Genomic DNA, 20,009 nt, shown 5'->3' on the forward strand with positions numbered 1-20,009 from the left:
TACATTCAGTATGGGGGTGTGCGAAATATTTGCAAGGTGGAAGGCAATATCAATAGCCTAAAATATCAAGAAGTATTAGCTTCCTCTTATATTCCCAATCATAAAAGGGGTCAAATTCTGCAGCAGGATGGTGCTCCATCTCATACATCCATCTCTACAACAAAGTTCCTCCAGGCAAAAAAGGTCAAGGTGCTCAAGGACTGGCCAGCCGAGTCACCAGACATGAACATCATTGAGCTTGTTTGGGGTAGGATGAAAGCGGAAGATTGGATGACAAAACCAAAGAATCTAGATGAACTCTGGGAGGCATGTAAGACTGCATTCTTTGCTATTCCTGATGACTTCATTAATAAATTGTATGAATCATTGTTGAACTGCATGTATGCAGTCCTTCAAACTCATGGAAGTCACACAAACTATTAAATATGACTCTAATATCACCACAACTTCATTCACCAATGTTGTGCAACATATATTTGTATTTTAAGTTAATTATTTGTTTGAATATCACATTACTTTCTGTGGGTGACAAAACTTTTGTCTTGCCAAAATCTGACCATTCTGTGTCCATTAACTGATCAATATTTCTGCATTGATGCCAATTTATTTTTTTAACCTAAACCACATTTCGGATGGTTCCAGCTTTCAAAAGTATAATTTATACAACCAATGGATGAATTTAATGTCAGGTTATAAGTTTTTATTTGCATAACATGGATAAGCAACATAACTTCTGTCAGGGAGTGTACACAGCTCTACACTTTACTACACTCCACTTCACAATATTTCAATTACAACACCAAGATTCAAAACTTGAGGACTTATGAAGATCACACAATGGAGATGTTACTGATCTGCAAATGATGAAAATATGGAACCAGCATTTTCAAATCATTTACATTTTTCCAGTATGGAGTATAAGCCATGTGCAGAAATCCCGGCACTTCCAGCCTCGGCTGCTATAACTGAGGTTATTAATGGTCATCTGAAGAAGGTTTTGCTGCTGAATGCACTTGAACAAATTATCCAGATCCATTGCTGGCAGCTCTTGTGTAATCACCAACCAATTATGTCCTTGATGTGCTCGATGGTGGATAAGCCCGATAATGCCACACAGGCTGCTTGCAGTAGCTCCAGCAACATATTATGATGTCTCGCATTATGTTGAATTATGGCTTCAGGAACACTTTGGAGAAATGGTAGCACCACTGGTTCCATGGCCAAGTCAAATCAAATGTAATGCGGAGCTGTTAGTGCACCTGGAATGAAGACCAAAGGGGTCCTGCTACCATAAATTATATCACTCAACACCATGATCCTGGCAGTAGGATTGATGTGATATTCTCTCATGAGGGCCTCTTCATGAGTTGCTCACATAGTCTTCAGGCCATTCTCAGGCTATCATTGAATTCAAGAAAAAATTAAGACTCATCACTGAAGAGGACAGACCTCTAGTCCAGCCTGCCAATGTTATAAATTCAATTTCACATATGTGAGGACTCTTTATCTCAAAGTCTCTGGGACTGGGGGTTGAATCAGAATGATAACGGTTACTATTACAGGACCAGTTTGAATTCCACTTTTTCAATCTTCTCTCTGATAATCGAGTGTCTACACAAATACAATGGTGAATGTAATAATCCTAATTTGTGGGAGCATCAGCCCTCTCTAGTTCATCTTTGAGTGTGGTGGAGTGTGTGTTCTTAAAAATGTTTACAGCATTACTCCATTCAGTTTCAATAACCCATGGTCTGAGTTCTGTGGTGTACTCTGCAGTAGAGTGATTACCCTGACATAGAGCCATCAGTGTAGCTGGAGATATTGCACAATGGCTCATAGTTGCTAGGAAGGCCTCCAAATCATTAAGTCGATCATGATGAGTTTCAATAAGGGAGCTGGCCCAGGCTAAAGATTTAGGTGTCAGTAGCATAATGATACACAATACTATTGATCTGTCAGTATGGAAGAGAGCAGGGTGTGCACCAAAATACAATTTGCACTGGTTCGTGGATCCACAAAATTTGTCACGGTCTCCAGCAAACTTGAAATGTAGGAGAGGAAGGATGTTTGGAGGAGCCGGAGCAGTATGTTGATTCTGTAACTGAAAGATCTGCTCAGACTGCAGTGCAATCTTTTTGCTTAGATATTGTACAATATTGTGTAGATCCTGTGTAGTGCTTCCAAAAATGTGAACGTTTTGTGTTGTTTCAAAATGCCATGTATTTTGTTTTCAGTGTTTAGATATTTGCATAGATCTGTTTACATATCTGTTACCCCCGGAAGAAGGCACTGTTGCCGAAACGCTCGTTGGGGTGGGTGTCTCCACGGCTGCACAGGTAAACCCCTTGGCTTTAATTACCCTTTACACCAATGACTTCAGGTCTTGTACTTTGTTGCCTTGATGGCTGTTAGCCCTTGTGTACTCTGTGCATAATGAGTGTTTTACCACATGTAGTCTCTATATTGTTATTGCACTATGATCACATTATAGCACAATGCATTTGCACTTTATGACCTGTCTGTCCTATTGACTTGGAGGAGGTTTCTTGCAACTTGCTAACCTGTTTTACCACTGTGGTTGCATCTGTCAGTTTACCATTGTCCTGTCTCTGTTTAATATTCTAATATGCATGATTATAATTTGTTGTGTAACAATAAAGATTAACATTTTTAGTATATTTTGGTTCATTTGGTGCTTTTTTTCTTGGTATGATTTTCATATCTGCATAGATGTTGGTAAGTAAACAGTTCATCTTATTTACATGAACCTCCAATTTTCCTCCCTTGGCGGCTTCCAAGATGATGGCTTGAGTATCTTGTTATGTTATGAGAGTAGCATTTCTGGAAACCATTGGCTGAATGAGCACAAGCAGAGACAGCAAGCGGTAATAGATGTTCTTGGAGATAGCAAAGGGTTGTAGGAAACAAATGAGATACATTCTGGGTAAGACTGTTAAGGAGCTGGAGACTGGAACAAGACTAATAGCTAGACACAACTAATGAGTGAGAGATCCATGTGGCTTTAAGTAGGCCCAAACAGGAAGCAATATGGATTCCACAAGTTCAGAATCTGCCATCTTAGTAAAGGGCAATTTCAGAGCACAACAGCAGCCCTCAAGTGGTAAGTAGTGGTATTGTAGCACAATTACCAAGGTGAACAATAGCAGCCACTAGTGGTCAACCTGCAGAAGAACAACAAAAATCCTGACACTTATGCGAGAGAATCCGGCCAAGTCTGCAATTGACACTTAGCTTAAACTCTGTCACAGTTTGAGCCTAGCCTCATTCTCCTGTGATCCGAATGACTGGCATGAGAGAATCGCAGCACCGGTGCGGAGAAGATGGAGAAACTAATTTCTCTATTTTCTCCATTGCCCATGTCTGCAGTAATCGGACAGCACTCGGATGACATCTGCGTGCAGTTCTATATTTCACACACACCTATAACTTGTATGTGTGTACTGTCAGCGACGTATTTGAATACTTAATAAAAATAGAAGAGTCTCTTTAACTCTATCTCTTTCTCTCTCTCTTCCCCCTCAGCCAATGAAAAAGCTGCTGCTCCAAACAATGTTGCTCCAACCGATGCCCTGGCAAGCGCCGGAAGCTTCAGACAGAAGGACATTTTTATAGATATAGTGAAGAGCAAAAGGGTAACAATATTTTGAACTTTTGACTTTCTGACTCCATATCTCAATATCCACAATTGCTTTAAATGTGAGACTACCATCATTTTATAGACAATGATTTTGGCTATCTCACACATAAATGTGACTTGCAACTATTTAGCATATGATTAGTTATGCAGATTTTTGTCATGTCACTGCATTGTTACTGTTTTGCTCCTGGTGGTAGAATTTTTTTTTTTTTAATACTACAAATTACAACCTGTTAGGTTGATTCCCAAGTGAAAGGTCATTTATTTGAATCGAGGAGCAGCCATGAAGATGATTTCCAAAGAGAAACATCATCATTCAGCTCATCGATAGCAGTCACTTGGCCAAGAAAATTGCCAAACTGCATCATGTGAGTAACATGACAGTTGGAAGAATACAAAACTAAGTCCATCCATCCATTAAGAAGCCAAAAGGTGAAAATCCAGGCTAAATATTGGAGTCAACAAGTTGGCTCATTCAAAGGTCTATCAGTTCTGGTTAGACAAACACAAAAGTGGAGGTGGTTCATATGCTTCATAAGTGATCACAGACGTCGATACAAGCACCTTGCAAAGCACATTACACAAAAAATAATTGCTGCAGCTTATGGCTAGCTGAGCCAATGAAACTGATGAATTGTTTGTGGTCATAAGCCACAGCCATTATTTTTTGGTGCGCAATTTCAGTGGATCGCCCCCACGTAAGGGCAATGGGGTACTCGGCACCGGGTCCTTCAGTTCAGGGGATGTCACGGTGGCTGACCTGGGCCGTGGCCCTAGGGGGACGTCCGTTTGTTAGATGGGGAAAGGTCTTTAAAGGGATAATGTTCGTGACGCCACCTGTGGTATTCGGTCAGGGTGACCGACGCTGCTTAGGGGTCCGCTGGGGTGATGTGATGGCAGCTAGATGGTATACCTTCCCACAGGTGAAGTGTATCCCCAGGGCTTCCCAGAAGTGTAGATGGTGATGATGGATGATGTAAGGCACAGTGAATAACGAGGACACAAGGCTGCAGTCTCTTTACCTTTACTGAAGACTTCAGCATCCACAGTCCAGGGTACAGACCACAGGGTAGGCAGTGTCCAGCCGGTCTGAAGGCAAATCCAGAGTTCCCTTATCCAGGTGGAAATCAGTAGCCTTCCTCTAGCACCTGTGTGTTGTAGTACCTCCCTGCTGAGCTTCTCGGTAAGGTCCTCACAACTGTTGTAGATGTTCTAGATGTTATGTCTTCCTCTCTGTCCCCTAGGTGGTATGGATAGGACAAACCCGTATGATTGATGGCCTGAGGCTTTTTACAGGGACCCTAGAGATGCCCCGACCCCCACAAGTTGCCACTGTGCCTCCTAGGTATTAAGGTCGGGCAGCCAACATGGAATTGACTGTCCTGCCGGAGCAAGGCTTGGAGCAAGGCCTGGAGACGGTTGCTCCCTCGGTGTTCCCAGCCACCGGCTTCTGTGCCTCAAAAGGAGGCAGCCTTTTACAGGACAGAACTCCTTCTGGTTTTATCTTCTTGTGCTATGACTTCATTTATCACCCTCTACAACACAATTCTCTTCATGTCCTTTTGTAGGATGCTGCCGCACGTGGGGCAGGCGCAGCTCCGTAGCCTTCTATCTAGGCCTCTAGCATTATCCCACCCCTGCCAGGGACCCTCTGTTTGCAGCTCAGATGTTCCTCCTTTCCCCCTGTCTGCCTGACAGGTGTTGCCTGGGCAAAAGCCCAGCCAGCTTCTCTCTAACTTTCTATCCAGCCCGCCAGTTTTACCCTTTTGTGAGGAGTGCCCTAGTAGATAGGAACAAGGCTCCCCCTGGTGGACTGGAGTGTGAAGTGTGGTTCTGGTTTGTGATACCTGGTAGGAAGATCTCCTTTATTGCCATCAGACGTAATATCACTCTCCCTGGTGGATGAATGACATCACTGCAACGACCAGGACTCTGGAGCGCTGCATAAGCACACTTTGATACTCTATTTTTCATGTTTCTGCCCCATAAACTGCATATAGTGGGTGCTTTATGTGAATTTGTGTACTGGTTGTGACAAAGTCACTGGTAGGGTAATACAGGGGAGATATGTGTCACTGCGCTTAATGGCATCTATGATATAAAACCATAGTATTTTCCTCCAGCACACTACATGTTGTGAGGGTTAATTTAAAGTTGCACAAAGGGCTGGTTTCATGTGGATCTTCTTAGAGTGGGTGGGAGAAGGTCCACTTTATCACCACTGGCAGAACTGCCAGGATTTGTGTGATGTCATGATCATGTGATCAGTCACATGATGGGGAAAGTCACATGGTCTAAGGTTTAAGTAAATGGGCTCTACAGGCAGTTTGGGTTCAGAATGCTTGGAGAGAGGAGTCTCCAGTGGCATTTTGTGTCTTGTAAAGGACAGACTGAACCTCTGTTGCTCCAGAGCGGGGTTTCACCCGCATAAGTATGGACAGTGTTGCAGCGTTTTGTTTTCTTTGTTGTTTTCCAGTTTTAGCCTGAAGGGCTGTGTTTATTTTTTCCCTTGTGTTGGTTTATGCTGCCTTACAATAAACCAACCAAGATTTAAAGAGACAGTGTTCCTATTTTCTACCTCTGCATACTGCCACGTGTGTTGGACTACTATATGGTCTACATTTGTCTACTATCCTGGCTGGCTGACTTTAGTATTTGAATCCCCTATGTGATTTGGTTCTGGATTGGTTTAATTTTGTTTTGTTTATTGATAACATATTGGATCAGGTACCCACAGGACCAGATAGTGTCAGCAGACGTTGAGCGAGGGCGCCATTTGCGCTTATCAATAGGGTGCCAAGCTCTGCTGCCCAGGTAGCTGTATCACTTTAGGGACATCATTGTGAGAGATAGCTACACAATATAAACCCAACTGCATCATTTGTTGTGGGGTTTCTGTAGTCAACTGTTTTTTGTGAATAAATAACCACCACTGAAATTTTTGGTCTTTTAAATAAACATATTTTTAAAGTAATTATAAAAAGTGAATTTTAAGGGGTATTTATTATTATTAAACTGGTCACTATCTTCCCTAATTGTTGTATTCTTATACAGTTGTGCTCAAAAGTTTACATACCACAACAAAATGTTTGCTTTCTTGGCCTTTTGTCAGAGAATATGAATGATAACACCAAAACTTTTTCTCCACTCATGGTTAGTAGTTGGGTGTAGCCATTTATTATTAAACTAATGTGTTTTCTCTTTTTAAATTATAATGACAACCCAAAACATCCAATTAACCCTGAGTTCAACTATTATTTAGGCGATTGGGAGCCATTGGCATTTAAGAAAGCTTTTGCAGAATAGAGACATTGGTCAGAGGGGGCTAGGTGTAAAGTAATGGTCTTTACTGATCCGAGATAAAAAGCACACTTAACACTTTTTCTTCTGTGAAAGAATAGCACCCATTCTTAGGGTACCGTTACACAAAACGATTTACCAACGATCACGACCAGCGATACGACCTGGCCGTGATCGTTGGTAAGTCGTTGTGTGGTCGCTGGAGAGCTGTCACACAGACAGCTCTCCAGCGACCAACGATGCCAAAGTCCCCGGGTAACCAGGGTAAACATTGGGTTACTAAGCGCAGGGCCGCGCTTAGTAACCCGATGTTTACCCTGATTACCATCGTAAATGTAAAAAAAAAAAAAACTTACATACTCACATTCCGGTGTCCGTCAGGTCCCTTGCCGGCTGCTTCCCGCACTGACTGAGTGCCGGCCGTAAAGTGAAAGCAGAGCACAGCGGTGACGTCACCGCTGTGCTCTGCTTTTACTTTCCGGCCGGCAGTCAGTCAGTGCGGGAAGCGGACGGCTAGGGACCTGACGGACACCGGAATTTGAGTATGTACGGTTTTTTTTTTTACATTTACGATGGTAACCAGGGTAAACATCGGGTTACTAAGAGCGGCCCTGCGCTTAGTAACCCGATGTTTACCCTGGTTACAAGCGAACGCATCGCTGGATTGGTGTCACACACACCGATCCAGCGATGACAGCGGGAGATCCAGCGACGAAATAAAGTTCCAAACGATCTGCTACGACGTACGATTCTCAGCGGGGTCCCTGATCGCTGCTGCGTGTCAGACACAGCGATATTGTATGGATATCGCTGGAACGTCATGGATCGTACCGTTGTAGCGACAAAAGTGCCACTGTGAGACGGTACCCTAACAGAACAGGTGTCTGTCTCAACCACAAAAGGAAAATCAACATTGGCTTGACTGAGGACTAGAGCTTTTGAAAAGGCTAAATTGAGAGCAGCAAAAGCATCAACAGCCAAAGAAGATCAAGAGGTAAAGTCAGAAACTTTCTTAATCATATCAGGGTTGACTATGACTGAAGTTAATAATGAACTTACTATAACAATTAGCGAAACCTAAGAAGCTCTGTAAAGTTTTAAGGTTAGCAGATTGCACACAATCAAGGATAGCCTGTACTTTAATGGGATCCATTTGAAAACCTTTAGCAGAAAACAGATGACTCAAAAACTGAATTTACTGCACCTCAAAGCTGACACTTCTTTAGTTTGACAAACAAATGATTGTTATGAAAGACCTGGAGCACCTGTTAGATATGCACCCAATGCTCCTCAGTAGATCAAAATATGATCCAAGAAATATCACCACAAATTTACTGACCAAAGAGGAAAAAATATAATTTCTGAAGTTCTGAAATACAGAAGGCATTGGTCAAACAGAATGGCATCACCAAATTCACAAAGTGACCCTCAGAAGTATTGAAGGCAGTCTTCCACTCATCACCTTGGCGAATACTCATAAGAATATATGCCCCTCTCAGATCCAGATTAGAAAACCACTTGTCCCCCGCTAGTTGATTAAACAGATTAGGAATCATAAGTAACGGGTATGGATTAAATACAGTAGTCTAATTAATCTCTCTAAAATCCATCTTTTTTCTTAACAAAGAAAAATCCCTTGGCAACTGGTGAGGTGGAAGGCCTTATGTGATCCTTGGAGAGATACTTTTAAATGTACAGTTTTCAAGGCATCTCTTTTTGGAAGAGAGAGATTAAATAGAAGAGATTTTGGCCATATGACCTTTGAGATATATTCGATAGCACAATCATATGACCTGTTGTGAACTCCCTTTTCAGGCTCCCTCTTGTGGTCACAGATGGTATTGTGTGACTTTGGTTTTTTGGCTCCCCCTGGTGGTTTGGTTTATTATCCTGCGGGTCTGGCTGGATCAGCTGCCTCGTTATTCACCAGGGAGGCTCCTATTTAGCTCTGCTTCACTTCCACTTGTTGCCGGCTGTCAATGTATTCAGTGCTATTCTGATTACTCCTGATTATCCCGTTTTCTGCCTCTCCAGGATAAGCTAAGTTCTGTTTGAATATTTTTTGCTCATCTGCCTGCAATATGATTTCTGTGTATGATGAGTTTAGTCCAGCTTGCTAATATGTGATTTCTTGTTGCTGGTGAGCTCTGGGGTACGGAGTTGCTTCCCCTGCACCGTTAGTTGGTGCGGGGGCTCGAGCAATCTCTGCGTGGATATTTTGAATAGGGTTTTCTATTGACCGCACAGCTCCCTTCCTATTTTCTGCTATCTAGTATTAGCGGGCCTCATTTGCTAAATCTAATTTCATCTCTGTGTTTGTGCTTTCCCCTTATCTCACTGTTAATATTTGTGGGTGGCTATTCTATATCTTTGGGGTCATTCCACTGAGGCAAGAGAGGACTTTCTTTCCCTCCAGGAATAGTCAGTTTCTCAGGCCGTGAAGAGACGTCTAGGATTTTCAGGTAACGTTCCACGGCTACCTATAGTTGTTTGCGGATAGGATCAGGTTGCGGTCAATCTAGTTACCACTTCCTTCCCCAGAGCTAGTCGTCTGTTCAGTTACTTAGCTAGTCCGACCTGCGATCCTTGCCACTAGGATCATAACAATGACCTGTGTGAGGGAAGAAGCAAGGTCAAAGGAGCCAGGGTCGCTGCTTCAGGAGGTCTGTTACAGTGGCACTAGTCGGGCGATGCTGAAAGCCGCATCCTTTCAGAAGGGTCACTGATTCAGTAGGTCAGCGGTGGCAGCTGAAGGAGTGGGGCGATGTTGTGGGCCCCATCCTCTCAGAAGATATTGAGGTCCCCTTTCCCATACATATCCCTGCGGGGGACGAGATCTCATCTCTAGGGTTGAGCGACTTTGACTTTTTTAGGGTCGAGTCATGTTTCGCGAAACCCGACTTTTTGAAAAGTCGAGTCGGGCGAAATCGGCCGATTACTGCGAAAAGTCGAGGATCGGCCGGAACACGAAACCCTATGCACGTCAATGGGGAATTTTTTTTTTTTCCCTCTCTCTCTCTCTCTCCCCTCCGTCCCAGCACAGAAAATCTCGTGTTACACATTGCAAATCCCTACTGCGCACGAGCGATAAAATGATGATAGCCGTGCACGCCCCTAACCCCTATGTCATCACTCTGCCCACACTCCTTCATTGGCTGAAAAAATGGCGCTAAACGCGTCATACGAAACGCGACTTTGGCGCCAAGATCGCGTACTGCATGGCCAACCCCACACAGGGATCGGGTCGGGTTTCATGAGATGCCGACTTTGCCAAAAGTCGGCGACTTATGAAAATGAACGATCCGTTTCGCTCAACCCTACTCATCTCCTGACATCTCAGTCTGCGCATGTGCTGCCTCCAGCGGCAATTTTCCCGAAGCCCATAGCAGGAATTTGTACAGGAGGGGGACCTCCGCTCACCGGTGCCAACATCTTCTGAGAGGCTGGGGCCCACAGCATTGCCCCATCATCCTGCCACTGTCAACCTCTTGAAACAGCATCCCTAGCTCCTGTGACCCTGCTCCACCACAGCCACCCCCCAGATTAGATACATTCTGATTATAATACGTACCGCTTGTTTCTTCCAAAATTTTGGGGAAAAAATGCGTCTAATGATCTGAAAAACATGGTATATTCTTTTACTTTTTTTGTATCTTAAACTTGATGCGTCTTGTATTCATGTGCATCTTATAGTGTGAACAATATGGTATATGTACTCCAGTCCCCCGTGGGGTGGTTTTATGTATGCATGGAATTGTGGGGCTCATTTTGTGACACTTTAGTGGACCATGCAACGTTTTGCACTAAAAAGTCATATTTTCTGTTTTTGAGCACCATTTCAAAAAAATTGACATAAAAGCGTGAATTAATAAATTGACACAAATAATACAGTAAATGATGAATAGTGTCATTAGCAAAATAAGTTTGACTAACCCCAATAAAAAAATACAGGTAATTTTATATAAAACACTATCAAATTAATATAGAGCTCTGGCAAAAATTAAGAGCCCACCAAAACCCTGTCATGGGCAGCCCAATCTCCAGACCTGCACCCCATTGAAAACCTCTGGAATGTAATCAAGAGGATGATGGATAGTCACAAGCCATCAAACAAAGAAGAACTGCTTACATTTTTGTACCATGAGCAGTGTGAAAGACTGGTGGAAAGCATGCCAAGACGCATGAAAGCTGTAATTAAAAATCATCGTTATTCCACAAAATATTGATTTCTGAACTCTTCCTGAGTTAAAACATTAGTATTGTTGTTTATAAATGATTATGAACTTGTTTTCTTTGCATTATTTGAGGTCTGAAGGCACTGGGTGTTTTTTTTTGTAATTTTGACTATTTCTCCTTTTCAGAAAAAAAAATACAAAATTTATTGCTTGGAAATACAGAGACATGTTGTCAGAAATTTATAGAATAAAAGAACAATTCACATTTTACTCAAAAATATATTTATAAAGAGAAAAATCAGACAAACTGAACATTTTGCAATGGTTTCTTAATTGTTGCCAGAGCTGTACTTTAATATACTATATATAATAACCTATACAACATTTTGCTTACTATAAATTCTTAATTACACAACACCCACAATACATGTAAAAATAATTAAACTCAATCACTTCTAAAAACATGCATACACAGACGCCCTCAGCTCTGTTTGCCCAGGGATATTACTGTAGTAAGTACAGAGGTTGTAATTGCAGTCAATCCCTGGAGCCTAAAGGTACCGTCACATTACGCGACGCTGCAGCGATATCGACAACGATGCCGATCGCTGCAACGACGCTGTTTGGTCGCTGGAGAGCTGTCACACAGACAGCTCTCCAGCGACCAACGATGCCGAAGTCCCCGGGTAACCAGGGTAAACATCAGGTTGCTAAGCGCAGGGCCGCGCTTAGTAACCCGATGTTTACCCTGGTTACCAGTGCAAATGTAAAAAAACAAACACTACATACTTACATTCACGTCCCCCGGCGTCCGCTTCCCTGCACTGTGTGAGCGCCGGCCCTAACAGCAGAGCGGTGACGTCACCGCTGTGCTTTGCTTTCCGGCCGGCACTGACACACTCAGTGCAGGAAGCTCTGAGCAGCAGCGCGGACGCCGGGGGACGTGACAGACATCAGAGGGTGAGTATGTAATGTTTGTTTTTTTTTACATTTACAATGGTAACCAGGGTAAACATCGGGTTACTAAGTGCGGCCCTGCGCTTAGTAACCCGATATTTACCCTGGTTACCATTGTAAAACATCGCTGGCATCGTTGCCTTTGCTGTCAAACACGACGATACACGCCGATCTGACGACCAAATAAAGTTCTGGACTTCTAGCTCCGACCAGCGATATCACAGCAGGATCCTGATCGCTGCTGCATGTCAAACACAACGATATCGCTATCGTTGTAAAGTCGCTTAGTGTGAAGGTACCTTTAGGAGCACAAAAGGACCTTTTTGTGCATTTGAAAAGACAAGCACTATAAAACCTTTAATGAATTGTGACGTTTGATACATCATTGCAGGATTGACTGTGGGTTCAGGGCTCAGAAGCTGAGCTCTCTCCACTGATATGTTACATAATTAGCATCTGCTTCTAACAGCAGCAACTGGAGCTGAGCTCTGGTCTTTGCTGTTAACAATTTAAATGCCACTGTCAATCTAAGACTGCCGTGTTTATACAGAAATCTCTCTGGTACTCAGGTTCTCGGTCGTCTATCACCCCCTGTGATATGATAGTGGGGATCTGATGAGTTACCATGACAGTTGGGGGTCTATTGAGCACAATGTGTTAAAACATCCTTACGATTTGATTTTCCTTGACTATGTGTACAATACAGCTGTGAGGAAGTTGTATAGCAGGTGGCTGAAATCCACATGCCTAAAACTCATGCAGACTAACAGGTACAGACCAGTTACAAATAATAGAAGTTGTAATATTCATCCTCACCAAACCCCACAACTTCTTTTCTGCACCTACTCAGTCTATTTTTCCTGGTCCCATCCTTACGTACCAGAAATGACAGAAAATGTCAGCCCAGCCAATGACTGGACACAGCAATTATTTAGTTATTAAGACAGAACCGAGATTGACAGAGGATGACTTTTATTCCTATGAAAAACCCTTTATAGCTTGTGGTATAATCCAATCACAAATCAGCTTAAATCAGCGGGCTGGACTAAAATTTAACCTTTAATATAAATAACGGTAAAAACCATGTAACCCAAAACACAAAACACAAAGTGCAGAAACGTACAACACTAAAAATTATTTCAGACAGTGGAACAAATACGCATACAGGGGTATTCTACCCTTCAACTTCTTGTATGCTTGAGATCAGCCATTACCAAACACCACTAGACATCAATTGGTACACTATAGTTTGGCTCCAAGGGACTGTACACTTATATTGCCCCCATTATCTCTTTTCCACATGTCACCAATGCTACAGCTTAAAGTAGACCAATTATACAATTTGTAATGTCTACATAAACTTTGCCCTATGCCTTCTGTCCCATCACTGATTCATCAGGATTTTTATTCAGCATGTCATACGGGCAACAAATGTAAAGCATATGTTAGTACCCCCGGGTAAGCCAGTTTCATCACTACACTCAGACTTCTTTACCCGCCTCCTCCACAGGCTTTATATGGGTTTTTTTAACATCATACATGGCAAATCAGAATGATCTCACCCATCTGGATGTTGTTTTAACATGAACGTTCTCCATCCCAGAGTAAATGGTGGATCCTCTCCCCTCCTGTCGCGATGCGTTTCGTTGTCCTCATCAGGGGATAAGATTGGGGCCGGTATAGTCATGCCATATGTCAGACGCCGTTAATGCGCGTGTATCCTTTAGCGCTGCACGCTCCTAAATAAATACCTTGCGTTCAATTATGCACGTTTTCCCAGCCAGGACGCGGCGTGGTATCCAGCTGCCGGGCCACTCGTACTGACCGGAAATGTAACGTGGAACGCAAGCACCTGTACTTCATACTGCGCCTGCGCTCACGGACATACAATCTGCACGTGCGCGAGACCGCGCATGCGCATACCCCATCCCTTGCTTGCCGTATCTCATATGTTGGCAGCCGGGATTCATACAGGGCACAGCCCAATACTTTGGACGAAAAAACCTTGCACCCACACTTCCTGCGCTGGTTATACCATGGAAGAAGGCACATTCATGAACCACATACATATATGTACAGGTTAACCCTGATAGGTTGCACCTATTTAGGATATACCGTAGATTATTAGGGACCTAAACAAAGGGGGAAGGACCTTCAAAAGTGAAGAAAAAACGCACCTCGGCAAATGCATATTTCGCCCCTAAATACCCATCAAAATACCATTTATATATATATATATATATATATATATATATAGGACATGGCGAGACCAAGAGACCTAACAACTCCTTTATTTACCCAATTAAGTGTGGACAACAACAAAACTAAACAGGAGACTGGACATACGGGAAAAATGGAAAAAGGAAAAATAGTGATAGAGTGGGGGGTCAAGCGTAACAAATTTCCTAGGGTGCCCTATGCTTTTTTACCCCTACCTAACGCGGAGGTTGGCACCCTAGTTCCTACACAGTGGCGCTCCCACTCAACGGCGGCTATCCCTCTCTATTATCCCTATTAAACCCTACGTCATAGAAAAGAAGAAAAGGCTAGTTTGTCATTAAGACCTTTGGGGTCAACAGTTTGCAACAAAAAAATCAATTTGCATTCTTTTTGGAGGATTCTCTGGTCCCAATTACCCCCTCTTACCAGGGGATCAATTCTGTCAATGCCCAGGAAAATAATCTTCTTCGTATTACCCTGATGATATTTGTTCATATGATTAGCTATAGAGGTGTCTCTTTTATTGATAATATCTCGAATATGTTCCCCAATCCTCCTACAAAACTCTCTCTTTGTTTTTCCCACATATTCTAGGCCGCATTCACACTTTACTCTATAGATAACCCCCTTGCTTTGGCAATTGATGAATTGTCTGATGTGATACATCCTCCCTGTGTTATTACTTACAAACGTTTTGCTTGTTTTTATTGAATTGCAAGACTTGCATTTTTTGCACTTATAACACCCTACAGGTTCCACTGTCTGGAATAATTTTTAGTGTTGTACGTTAATGCACTTTGTGTTTTGTGTTTTGGGTTACATGGTTTTTATCGTTATTTATATTAAAGGTTAAATTTTAGTCCAGCCCTATGAAAAACCCTTCAGGATTTTTGTATGCTAAATATAGAAAACAATAAATCAGTCAATTTTTACCTATATGAGCTGACATTTTAAAGGCAGGAAGCTGTTAGTGTTTTCCATACAGTCTGAAGTTTCAGTGCTCATGTTAGGCTACGTGCAGATGTTTTCTCATCTGGGAAAAGAGTTTGATCAGAGTGTGAGCATAGCATGATCCAATTGTCTAGGATGAGGAGAAGATGGAGGAAAAAAAGTCTCCATCTCCTCCATTCTGTCAGTCCATGGAAATTGTACTGCACTCAGATATCATCCGAATGCGTTCCGATGTTTTCCACAAAACTCATTGACTTGCATTACAGAGTGCGATCCGAATATCGGATCAACCTCCGGAATGCAGTGATTTTTATCTCAGGCCAGCATTGTCTGAGGAACAAATTTTACATGTTTACAGCCCCTTAGCAAAACATTGTTCGGGTGCGATCTGATGTTTTGATTGATCACATCATGATGGATGACCAATAATATGGTCATCTGTACGAGCCCTTCTAGATACCAAGTTAAGTACAATATTCTCTTTACATGTGGTCTTTTCTCTTCTGCTGTTAATTCCAAATGCTGTTAATCTTTTTCTTTCAAGAATGCTGATTCCAGCAATGTGTCACTTAGTTTACTGGCTGCAGTAGGTATGATAGAATCACAGTTTTCTCTGCTGAAGATTTTGAGGCGCTCAGATGTTGAGCTGTGTATAATCCCGCCCACACCACAGACTGGCAGCTTTCTGTGTACATTGTATGTTGACAGAAAGCTGCTAATCAGTGGTGGGGGCGTGGCTGGACTACAAGGCAACTAGTCCTACAGTGATAATCTCCTGCTGAAAAATTACTGATTGTATTGAAACAGCAAAAAACAAACAAACAAACAAACCCAGTATATAGCACATAGCTGAAATCAAGGTTTCTGCCACTACATCATGATGCTCTCAGATTACATACCAATAACCTGATGAAAGATTCACTTTAATTCACAGGGCTGTGTATGGTTACTATTACATTTTATTTCTATGAGTATGTTTGCATTTTTTCCCTTTTCTATGCAGAAAATGATAATAGAATATAAATTTTTTTTAGCCACCTAAAATGCCTAGCAACTTTCTGGGATAATAATATGGTAATGTCTCACCACTTCTAGAAAGTTTATGACCTGATAAGTCATAATGGGCATTGATTTATCACATTAATTATGATGAGTGATGTTGATTACCTTTCCTGACACTTGCACGCTGTTTTCTCGCAGGTTCGTGATGGCTTCAGAAATTTTCGTATCAATAGGATCCATAACTGACTCAATATTGAATGGTCCCTCCAACCTGTCAGCAACTAGAAGCATAGCATCTGTCAAAACAAAACAAAAAATCACAAGTTAAAGAAAGGTCAGCAGCAAAATCTAAGCGCCAAAACTAAAAGGTCACATTACACACACAGCTCATTTTCGAGCTGAGAATTAATTACACCTTGACAATAAATAAATGTGTACACAATATTGCAAACACACCTGACACATCACTATACATCGGCTTTCTGCAGACTTGGAGATTAATTCCTCCTATGATTAACATGTAAAGCAAATAGTTGCCAACTTTCAATGCCATTTCAAAACTTTTACTAAAATCATTAAATACTTTTTCCAGGACAGGACTGTTCAAAAAGTGTCTTGCGTACAGCATGTATTTTCTTGATATGCTTTATCTGTACATCCAAAGTAAAACACTTTTATTTGGCTTCTCGCACATTATTAATACTACTATTATTATTATTGAAGTCCACACAAAGAAAAAAGAAATGACGAGCACCACCGCTACACCTACTGTTGCAATGCACTTCCAAATGAATGAATGAACGCTGTAGGAACATATACCTTGATTATGGGGTACTCAACCAGAAAATGACAGCACTGAATGTCCACGAAAAGCAAAAAAAGAAAGGTTGGCACTTACCAGTTAAATTCTAATGTTTATTTCAAGGCTTAAAACATGCTCAACAGGACTAGGGGGAGTGGAGTGTGAGGATTTCAGCCGTTTCGCACTCTTGCACTACTACGGGTCATGGAAGTGAAAGGAAATGACGGGAGACTAAATACCTATCAAGGGTCAGTGCCTCCCCCATATCCCACACCCATAGATACAGACAAAGTACAAAGTGAAAATACTTCTCAAATGTGAAATGAACACCTCCTAAATTATTTACACAAAACCATAAAAGCAATGCGAATCAAGGTGCTGTAACTACAAAAAACAGACATATCTATCCTGTCGTTGAAGCCAGGGGATTCCAGCGCTCTCGCGAACATAAGCCACTTTACCTCTTTCCTAAGATGGAGTTTATTAAAATCTCCTCCCTGTGGAGGTAAATTGACTTTTTCCAGCCCTGCAAAATTCAGGAACCGAGGATTTCCTTGAGGTGACTCCCTGAAATGGTTAATTAACCATGGAACTCCCTTGCCTGTAAGTATAAAATTACAATCTTCCCTTAATCTGACAAATAAGGGTCTTATTGTCTTACTAATGTAATAGAATTTACATGGACAAAGCAATACACAAACAACATTATTATTATTATTATTATTGATGATGTGACCCAAAATGTATTACTAACTGTATACACATTCGGTGTTCACTTAAAGTCGAACTTCGTGTTTTTAGTTATAAGCGTATTCAGAACTATTCAATGTGTCAGAGACCCAGATGCTGAGTGCCCCCCATCCCATTTGGGATGTTATGTTGCGGCCTGCTCCTAGCCGCTAACATGAGCCAGCCCCCTGATAATGGCTTCTTCTGTGCTGTCCCATGTCAGGGGTGTGGCTTATTGTGCTTGTAATGAAAGCCTGCCCCCGAGTGAGTGTGAGTCTGTGCTCTCCCTTCCCAACCCAGTGATATCTGCCTGTTCCTAATTGTGCAGAGACAGCCTACGCCTGTCCATAGTCTGTCCATACTCTAGTTCCCATCACCAGCACTGCTCTCCCTCTCTCAGTAGCCCTCCTGTATCACATGTGTCTCTTCAGTCTGAAAACTGCTTACGTTAAGAAGTTGTAGGGGGCAATCACTTTTTCACACAGCGCCCTGTAGGTTTGGATTTCTTTTTCCCTTAATAATAAAGACTTTCATTTAAAAACTGCATTTTGTGATTACTTGTGTTATATTTGTCTAATATTTACATTTGTTTGGTGATCTGATGCATTTGAGCGTGAAAAAAAAACCATGCAAAAGAATAGGAAATCAGGAAGGGGGCAAAGACTTTTTCACACAACTGTTTATAAATCTACAACTGATGAATGTAAACAGAAAATCAGTCTGTTAAATGGTGACACAAAATACTCCTTCAGTTTATATGTGATCATCAGTAAAATAAAAAGAGCACACATTTCTTCACGATGCATGGAAGTAATTCATTTTCCTTCCAGTTAATGTAAAATGAGCTCATAATTTCAAATGAACATCTGGAATAGATTGCCAAAATTGATGCTGTGCAGCAAAGGGCACATTATGGTGTGAAAAAAAATGCATTCATAAATCATCAAGTCAATATCTGTTACATGGAAATGGAATAAAAATCCCTAGAATACCTGGAGAATATATTGTTGCAGAAAATGGCTTCATAAATATGAATTCACTTATTGACTGCTCTTTTATAAGCTTTATGCAGTTATATAAAAAGAAAAGTATTATTGTGTTCTGCAATGACGTTAGGCTGTGTACAAGGAGTAGCTGAGGTTGTGAAGATACCCATAATACTACACCATTACTTCATTCTTATAATTTCAAAATCCACCAAGGCGATTGGTGTTTGAAAAAGGTTCTCCTTGGATCAAAAAAACACATTTAGGGTATGTTTCCACGTTCAGGAAACGCTGCGTGTTTGACGCTGCATAGAGCCGCAGCGTCAAACAGGCAGCGTCCAGATGTTACAGCATAGTGGAGGGGATTTTTTAAAATCCCATCTCCACTATGCGTGGTAACACGCATCCGGCGGCCCTGCGATTCCGGACATGCGGCGCGTCTTTTCAGATCGTAGCATGTCCGTGTTCCTTGCGGCGACGCTGCGCCGCCGCAAGGTAAAACACAGGGCCCTATGTGTGGGGTGCGATGATTCCGGATGTGTGCAATGAACACATCTGGCATCATCACGTCCACAGAAGGGGCGGAGCTTTGGGCGGTGCGGGTTTGCCACTCCATCCAAACCGCCGGCCATCCTGAACGTGGACACGTACCCTTGGATTGTAATAAAGCTTTGCTGAATTACTCACAGTGTGTGCAGAGTTTTGCATTATACTTTGTCATAGGACCCTACTTTAGCACCAGCAGACTAAAGAAATCTAAAGACCCCTGACTTATTACTACACAACCCTGGGAATGTTGACAGCATTTATAAGAAACCTTTGTTGGTTAAAAGGGCTGTCCACTACCACTTCTTAATTGCTAAATTACCCCAGAAAAAGCACATACTCAACTCCAACTATTCTTCCCTGAAGGAATAGTGATTTCACAGTTGATTAGTCTTCCAATTGGGTGCAGTGGTAACATCACAAAATAATGACCACTGGTAGACACAGCGCCAATATTGGAGGTGAGTATGTGTTTTAAACAGTGAAGAAGGGGTTGTCAAGTAGTGAAGAAACAAAATCCAGCTTACCAGCAATGCCTGAATCCAGCCCTGCCCAAAGCACAGATAGTTATACTACCAAAACACTCATAAAGGGAAACAAGGAGAGCAATAAAAAGCACTGATGTGTTTCTGGTGTGTCAAGCACCTTTTGACATGGCCGATATAGTTGATATTTGGAATTTT

The 20,009-nt window shown here is 42.0% G+C and overlaps 1 protein-coding gene across 1 annotated transcript in view; it reads right to left on the reverse strand.

Moving 5' to 3' along the window:
- Positions 1 to 20,009, reverse strand: part of GPC6 (glypican 6) — a 1,709,607-nt gene that overhangs the window by 200,316 nt on the left and 1,489,282 nt on the right. Inside the window, exon 5 of the mRNA XM_077297170.1 lies at positions 16,429 to 16,559. Coding sequence (XP_077153285.1) covers positions 16,429 to 16,559 — 131 coding nt within the window. The remainder of the gene's footprint in view (positions 1 to 16,428; positions 16,560 to 20,009) is intronic.

The sequence above is a fragment of the Ranitomeya variabilis genome, chromosome 3, assembly GCF_051348905.1.
Source record: "Ranitomeya variabilis isolate aRanVar5 chromosome 3, aRanVar5.hap1, whole genome shotgun sequence".
Classification (NCBI taxonomy): Eukaryota; Metazoa; Chordata; class Amphibia; order Anura; family Dendrobatidae; genus Ranitomeya; species Ranitomeya variabilis.